Below are 8,740 nucleotides of genomic sequence, written 5' to 3' on the forward strand. Positions count from 1 at the left end.
GTTCAAGTATTGTATTGCATTTTCCAGAGATGAACTTACCAGCCCTTGTCTTCAGGGGCTAATCGGAGTTACAGGAACCTGGTCCTGCAACTCCAGAGTTAATCTAATTTGATGACTAAGAAACACAAACAAGAACAGTTACAAAGACAGCTAAATATTAACTGAACTGTTAACTAAAAATTAAATGACGGAAATCATTAAGGCTTCTCTGGGCTGATAGTTCCTAAAGGAAAAATAGTATTTAAATTATCAGTGACAGGTTAGAGAGAGGACGCTTTATTAGAAACCAAATGGAAAGTGACCCGAGCATTTTTTTCTCCATGAAAAGCTTTAAGTCTACTGTCACTTGAGTAAAATTTCTACTCAGCTCCTTGAGAAAAAATTCCAGGTTAAGAAGTCACTGAACACCTGAATAATTTTCAGATCCGTTTACACAAGTTGATTTTATATTATTATGAATGGGCCATCTCTCCGGCCCTCAGTTTTCTGGAGACAAAAAAAACAAAGCAGGAGGGGCAATTTAGTGAGGTTTTACTAAAGAACTGCTAGTTACATACACGATGCAGAACTTTCCAAGTGTCCCCACAACTTCCTTAAGTGGCTAAACCAGTTTTTGAAGTTGGTGCCACCTTGTGGTACGTTGTTGAAACCACAGCAGGCTACATTCTGGGCCCACCCTACCTCTCGCTCCTACCTTGCCACCATAGATCATCGTAAGACTAACCAGTATTACAGTTTTTAAATCAACAGAAGTGTTCGTTCAAGTCAGGACACTCAAATCATGCCCACCCACTAGAAAAAAATCGCACATCAGTTTTATACAATCTTAACCCTTCCTCCAGCTGGCTTCTCCATTTTATCCTTCATTTCATACATCTCTGAGGCACCCCAGACCATGGGGCGGGGGCAGGGGCTAATAAACTGCCCAGCCTGCGTCATCACCCCAGGTCACAAAACCGAATGCCGACTAATCTTGGGGGATTCGGTTGCTCTTTTAAAAAAGGGGGGGCGGGGCAGAAGTTTTCAAGGCTTATTACCCCTTTGACTTGGCGGTTTCTGGATGTCCTCTGGGCCATCGCATCTCATATTCTGGATTCAGCACTAGACTCTCATACTTGCACATACACAACAGAACTGTCTCTGTTGTGAAACCACCTCTCGGTTTGGGGCAAGCTAGCCCAGCATCGCGGCAGTGATGAAGAAATGCCGACCAGGGGTCCTGCCGAAGTTCAGTGCCCTTGAGCCCATGGTCAGCAGCCTCAAGGTTCAGTCCACAGCACCCCGGCTGCATGACTGCCTTAGGTGGCTGGTAACTCAGCCCTCCGAGAGGAACATGTACTGGGCATGAGAGCAAGAGAAAGGCTGGGACGGGGTCTCTGGCACTGGAATTATCTGTAGGCGAGCATGTCCACTCACCCAACCGGCTCCTACAGATATGACTATAGAAAGTCATATCTTGCAAGGTGTCCAGGACGAGTGTAGCAACTGCACACCGCCACACTGGGAAATGGACCTCTAACCATTTTCCAGCATCAATGCCAGGATGGAGCGATGTCGCCACCTGCTGGCTCCGCAGCAAAGTACAACTAGGATGGAACTCCAAGCACCAGGGCCTAATTCTGCGTCACCGGGAGCCTCTAAAGTCAATAGCTGAATTTAAATTCAGTACCTGCCTTGGTAATAAAGTCACTGTGTCTGAGTACTCAGATGTCCCAGGCACTGTGCTAAGTGCTCCAGCCACCTTCCCCGATTTGATCTTCACAACTACCCCATAAGATACGCCCTACATGACTTGTCTGTCTCTCTTAATAACATTTTCCCAAAGACAAAAGAAAAGCATCAAATTAAGAAACTCGTCCAAGAACAAATCATAAGGAAAGCCGCAATAGGAACCCAGGTCTTTCACACTCAACGGCTACGATGAACTGTCTCCCAATATCCCCTGGAGTCCTTTGTTACGTCACACCCCACCAGGGAAGTCTTCCTCTCTCCATGTACTGAGGAAACTGATGCTCAGAGAAGTCAAGGTCACAGAGCAAGCATAGAAACAATGACTTTGGGGGTCTAAGCAAACACCTCAAGAGGAAGGGGCCTCTCCATCAGTGACCTCCTCCACACTCGGGACATAACGAAAAGACCTTACCAGGCCTCCTGGGCCAGAAGCATCAGGTAAGCCTAGATTGCACAGAAATATATTTGAGGACTGGGATGGAATTTCTGGGCCAATCCTGCCCAGCCAGGACTTCCTTACAGGAGATAAAGTTCTGAAACAGCGAACCCCTGGTCAATCACGGTCATTGCCGACTTTTAACAGCTACTGGTTCATCCCACACGTTCCCACTGACAGACCACTGAGTCAATTTCCTTAAAAAGAGAAGAGGGGGGCGCCTGGGTGGCTCAGTTGGTTGAGCGACTGCCTTCGGCTCAGGTCATGATCCTGGAGTCCCGGGATCGAGTCCCACATCGGGCTCCCTGCTCGGCAGGGAGTCTGCTTCTCCCTCTGACCCTCCTCCCTCTCATGCTCTCTGTCTCTCATTCTCTCTGTCTCAAATAAATAAATAAAATCTTAAAAAAAAAAAAAAAAAGAGAGAAGAGGGTTTGACTTCTTGAGAGTGCACAAGCACTTCATCTAAATGTTAGCTTAACCTGGCCAGACTGGTTGTTTCCGGCAATGCTCAAAGGGCTCCTATGAACCCCTACCCTGTGTCTATTTCCCCTAGTACCTGGACCCAGGAGATTTCCCATATCCCACTTGGTTTCAAGAACCACTCACCATCACTTTGAGGCCTAGATACACTACCTCAAAGGGCCTAGCACTCCATGTTGGCACTCTCAGAACACAGAAGCCCAAGCAGTCGAGGCTAGCTCATGCCAGGGAGGTGGGCCACCTCTGAGTGCTTCAGACTCCCGATGAGGGGAGAGGACCGGAGCTCAGGCTGGCGGCGATCCCTGATCTGAGCACTTCAGGCCTTCAGCTCTGGTTGCCACGGACATATCCGGTGAGCGCAACAGACAAAAGTTCTCCTTTTATTGAGCCAACCTGGCTTCGAGCCTCCCGGGGCCTTGTAAAATCCCAGAAGCCCAGCTGTGTGGGGAGAGAGTGGCCAAATGTCTCAGTCTGGGTGGCCCGTTCAAAACCTGCAATGCGGTCCACAGAGATCGCTGGTGGCCCCATCTCGGACAAGACGCTCCTCTCTGGAAGCCGCCCTTGCAGGTGACGGTTATGGGCTGCATCAGTCACCCCCCCCCCAAATCCTACGCTGAAGCCCCAACACCCAATACCTCGGAATGTAATGATTTTTGGAAAGAGGATCTTTGATGAGATAATTAAGGTGAAATGAAGTCACAGGAAGGGCCCTAATCCACCACGACTGGTGACCCCACAAAGCAAGATTGGGAACACAAACACACACAGAGGGAAGACCGTGTGAAGCGCAGGAAGCGGCTGGCCGTCCACGAGCCAAGGAGAGAGGCCTCAAAAGCAACCAACCCTGCTGACCCCTTGATCTTGGCCTTCCCGCCTCCAGGCTCTGAAGAAATAACACTTCTGTTGCTTAAGCCACCCAGCGTGTGGTACTTCGTTAGGGTGGTCCTTGCACACTAATACAGGAATGTGACATTCTGGTCAGAGATGACCTGAGGGCTCGGGACAGCCACCGTTTTTACTTAAGCGGCCTCGCCGCGCAGTCAGGATGTTATTCTAATGGGCAGACACCCTTCTTGAAGACCTAGCTCGCCTCCTGAAATTGCCAGTTTTTTTGAGAAGGCTTTTCCTCAACACTTACCGTATTCTGTAGAGCTCTCCACATGTGGGACAGCAGTGGGACTCTTCCTCTCCCCCTGGAGAGGAGAGTCCCTCGGGGAGCTTTCCATACCAAAGCTCAGGTCCGAGATTCTAGAGACTCGATTAAGCGGGCAGGGCAAGGTTTGTTTTCTTGAAGCTCCTCAGGTAGTTCAAACGTGCAGCCAGCATTGAGACCTTCACTCTAGGGCCTAGACCATGAACTTCCACAGTCTGGGCTAGCTGAGTGTCACAGGCTAAATAATGTTCCCGAAAGAGGTCCCGTCTGCGTCCTACTTCCCGGAACCTGTACGTGTTACCTTACCTAAGTCAAAGACCTTGAGATGGGGAGATCATCCTGGATTATCTGGGTAGGCCCTAAAATGTAACCATAAGCTTCCTTATAAGACGGTCACATGAGGAAGAAGGCGACATGATGCCAAAGAATGCTGGTGACTTGTAGAAGCTGGAAAAGCAAGGAAACAGACTCTCCCTTGGATCCTCCAAGAGAAGCTGCCCTAACACCCAGGGTTCAGTCCAGCAGGACCCATTCTGTACTTCTAACCTCTAGAACTGGGCACGGTTTTAAGCCGTCTGGTCTGTGGTGACTGTTAGAGTAGCCACAGGAAACTCTTACACCAAGGATCACCTGAAGGGCTTGTTAAAAACGCAGATGCCTGGGCCTCTTCAAAGCCCTCTGGGTCAGCAGTTGTCACACGTTCGCGGGCATCTGAATATACTGAGGCACTTCAAAACCCAGACTGCAGGGTTTCCCCCGACCCTCTCCCATGCTTCTGATTCAGGAGGACTGGGATGGGGCCTGATAATGTGCATTTCTAACAAATCCCCAGGTGGGTGCGGATGCATCCCAGTTTGAGAACTACGGCCTTAGATGCTTCCGAGGCACAGACTAGAATACGGTGATCATAGTCACAGTGAAGGATGAGGGTCCACTGCACACAAAAATTTATTATCCCGTTTGCTCATCTGTACCGAAAAGGTAAGATTCTTCCTTACTCTGTAGAATTATGACAATCAGGTGAAATAACGCATTAGTATCTGTCACTGTTTCTATCCTCCCACCTCCAGCAAAAACAAAATAAAAATAAATCTCCTCTCCAGGCAATGACAGAAGGCCCCTTATCTCCTGGTCTTTTTCTGCCGGTCAGGACACAAACCAGGCTGCTCTTATATCTCATCAGGCAGTCTCTGTCTCAGGGATTTGGCCCAGGTCCCTCATCTGGGTGTGTACCTGCTCTCCTGGGAGTGTCTGGAAACCCATGGGGACATTCCTGGCTCCACGATGACTCGGGGGAGGGCTACTGGCATTCTGTGGGGAGGGGTCCAGGATGCACTATAGGTCCTGCGATGCTCAGGACAGTCCTACAAAAGGAGGAACTGTCTGGCCCAAAATGCCACCGGGCCCTAAGCAAAAAAACGAAGGCTTGTGGTCCTCTGGCTTCCAATAGGGTCGGTTGTCCCCTGGTTTCTGAGGGTCACTCAAGGACTCTCAGTCTGAAGGCCTTTGCAAGCCACACTCAGGCGCCAAAAGGAGGGTTTAGAAGGCCCAGTCATCCCAGTCTAGACTCCATGACTTGTCTGTCTCTCTTAATACCATTTTGTTGATAGCCCACTACCCACTTATGATGGGACCATATGCCCTCCTTGTCATAACAACCATGACTGATATGGCTTATTTTTAATCCCCCAGAGCAATGGCTGGGCAGCTGCCTGGGGGAGCCACAGCCCATTGAAAGAGCCCTTTAGAATGTTCTGTTGGGGTGCCAAAGACCTGTTCAGCCCTCCGCGTGGTCACGCATACCACCTGCCCACGGTTGATGCTGGAGGACACTGTCTCCTAAGGTCCTCCCAGAAAACAGCCGTCATTAATACCATGGGAGAGCGTCCAATGGGCATGGGGCACGGGCTGCATGATCTCTCCACTCACACAATAAAACGGGGCCCAAAGACCACATGTCAGATTTCAGAACTGCCTCACAGCATCTGGCTGGTGGAAGGCCAGGCTCTACGCCCAATTCTATCACCATCTAGGTCCAGCTGTGTAGTTCTGGACACCTTAGTCGACCTCTCCGGGCCTCAGCTTTATGTCCACAAAAGGGGGTCTGTGTGGCTATATGGTCTTCAGAACATTCCAGCGCTCCAGGCTATGATCTGGGGAAAGGGGATGGTTTTATGAGCCTGGTTTGCTCTGCACATTAGCACCTGCTGTCTCCTATACAGGATGTTGCGTCAGCAGGCTGGGGGATTCGGTGTTGCCGTCATGCATGCTCAGAGCAAAGCTGTCACCTTTCTAAGCTGCTTTCTAAGCCATCAGCAGGCAGGCCTAGCACTATTTGTCCCTCTTAATTTTACATGCAGCAACTCGCCAAGTCCAAAAATAAACGTCATTCAATATTTACATCAGGGCCCTAATCAGCGCCCATTCTGCAGTTAAATGCACTGCGCTGATCTGCCCGGGAAGCTGTGTGGCTGGAGTGGGCCAAACAAGACTGCGGCGATGTGTTCAACATCATCCCTCTCTGTAAGAGACTCGTAACTCTAGGGAACAATCGGAGGGTCGCTGGAGGGGAGGCGGATGGCGGATGGGGTAACTGGGTGACGGGCATTATGGAGGGCACGTGATATGACGAGCACCGGGTGTTATATGCAAATGGTGACTCACTGAATTCTACCTCTGAAACTAATAACACAGTATGTGTTAATTAAACTGAATTAAAAAAATTTTTTTTTAAAAATCATCCCTCTCTGCTTTTAATCGAAGGGTATTCCTGCAAGGGAGAGGTGATCACTTCCCGCTTACCCACTGAAAGCCGCAGCCTAATAAGACCTATGACAATAACTGCTGGAGAAAAGACATGCAAAATTAATTCAGCTCCCCCTCCCCTGTAAGCACTAACATTTAATAAGTTTCAAGTGTGCCAGACAGATAATTGTAACCATCCCAGCAAACCCTGCAGGAAAATCCCCCCTTAGAGATGGACACCTAAGGCTCACCTACTCTGCACATAAGCTTCATGAAAGTGTTCTGCCTTGTTCTCTGCTACTGATAAGGGAGAGGCGTTCTACAAGTATTTGTTAAATCCAAGATTCTTTTCAAAACGGAAAAACGAATTTCATGTCCCCAAATATGAATGCAACTCTCTCCACCCTACCCCTTCTCCTTCTAAGTGTCTCATTAAGAGCTACAAGAGCCTGATAAACTAATCATTCTGGCTGAATACACAGCGCAGAGATCTGCCTTCTCCCAGAACTGAACACAAAGGCGGGAATCAGGAGATACCCGAAGAAAGATCCCAGACCTTCCTATCCCATCGACCAAGAATTTCTAAAGCAAACAAATTAACCGAGCTCTTAGCCAATGATGAACAACCTAGAAGAGATCCTGAGTTCTAGCATCAGTTTTTCCACTGCACTGTAATTCTACCCACTCTCTCTCCCAAGACACCAACAGGATATAAGGGTTTAAGAGCCCCAGGGGAGCTCGCTGCACCCTTCAGAACTCGTGCCCTCCTTGGCCAAAGCTCCCACCGAACAATGATCCCTTGTACGGAGACCTGTGAGGTCTGAGGGCACAAGGAAACGGATCTCTAACTTTCAAGGTTGCAAACAAAAGCAGTTTAAACCCAGAGGCCTCCAAACCGGGAGCGGCCCTGCGCTCCCTTTCCGTGAGGTCAAAAAGTCTCAGAATTCCCCAAGCATTGCGCTGCAGGGAAAACTTCAGGCCAGAAAAGCCCTACGTTGGGAAGAATAAGAAAAAAGCCGGAAGCCTGCAAAAAAGCGAGCACCCAGTTCACGTAGGCTCAGCGAGCCGAGTCGGAGCGGAAGCCCGAGTCCGGCAGGCATGAGGAGTTGGTCTCAGCTGCTGCAGGCGCCCACCCTGCCAGCACCCCCGCTGGCCCCCGGACAGGAATGGTGCCGGGGAAGGCTGGCGGGGGGGGGGGGGGGGCGCCGCCCCCCCCCCCTGCTCTTCTCCAGAGGGGCTTGCCCATTCCCCGCGCGGCGCGGGTACTGCTGAGCCCAAGGTGGTGGCGGGGTGGCGGTGGGGGAGGCGAGATTGCAAGCGTTCCCTCTCCCGCAACCCCCGCCCCTGGGCGAGCGAGCCCGGGCCGGGCCCCAGACCCTGCCGGCCGAGGCGGGGGCGCACAGGCCGGGCGCGTGGTCCTGGGGCGCGGTCCCCCGGGGCGGGAGCGAGCGCACACAGCGGGGCGGACTGCAGCCGCCGGGACGGCTCCTCTCACCTTCACTGCCGTGGGGGTGGCACCTGAGGCCATGTCTGCGCGGAGCGGCGGCTGCGGCGGCGGCTTCCAGGGGCCCAGCAGCCGAGCCGGCTGGAACGGCAGCGCGGGACTAAGCAGTGCGGAGTCCCGGGGCGGCCTGGCTCCTCCTCTTCCTCCCCGGGACAGCTGGATTGGCTGCTAGCGTGGGATCGCCCCCGCCACCCCCTTCCTCAATTCGAGGTTCCCGCGTCCCGCCCCTTTTGCAGACCTTTCCGGTTCTCCGTGGTTTCTCTCTCCACCGCAGTGCTAAGTAACGGGTTCACGACTGGGCTGAAAATGGAGACCGTTGGTTGAGCCCTTGTGTTGGCCCACACTCCGTGCTTTGTACTTTGACCGGCTCCGTTAACTTTTGCAAGATCCCTACGAGGAAGAGCGCCACCCAGTGCTGCGCCCACTAGTAGCAGCGTTCTCGGCCTCCTCGGTAAAATCAGGTCGGTCCGCGTCCCAGAAGTTCTCGCGGGAGGGAGACTCCTCGTCCGGGGGGAACTGGCTGTTCGTCGACCTTCCTTCCAGCTGCTCACGCCCCGCGGCCGCGCCTCGCTCTTCCTACCGCCGCGACCTGGGGTTTGCCCCAGTCCCTAATTCCTGGGGGACGGAGCAGGGACTGGGTTACCCCAGACTCGGGGATGACAAAGGGGAAATAAACAGAGTAACCTGCTAC

At 51.9% G+C, this 8,740-nt stretch overlaps 1 protein-coding gene across 1 annotated transcript in view; it reads right to left on the reverse strand.

Annotated features, from left to right (window-relative positions):
* MTAP (methylthioadenosine phosphorylase) overlaps nucleotides 1-8,185 on the reverse strand; it is a 45,563-nt gene extending 37,378 nt beyond the window's left edge. Inside the window, exon 1 of the mRNA XM_035016546.1 lies at nucleotides 8,041-8,185. Within this exon, the coding sequence (XP_034872437.1) occupies nucleotides 8,041-8,073 (33 nt within the window). The 5' untranslated portion in view covers nucleotides 8,074-8,185. The remainder of the gene's footprint in view (nucleotides 1-8,040) is intronic.
* Nucleotides 8,186-8,740: the final 555 nt, after the last annotated feature.

The sequence above is a fragment of the Mirounga leonina genome, unplaced genomic scaffold (genome assembly GCF_011800145.1).
Source record: "Mirounga leonina isolate KUSES-001 unplaced genomic scaffold, KU_Mleo_1.0 Mir_170, whole genome shotgun sequence".
NCBI classification, from domain to species: domain Eukaryota; kingdom Metazoa; phylum Chordata; class Mammalia; order Carnivora; family Phocidae; genus Mirounga; species Mirounga leonina.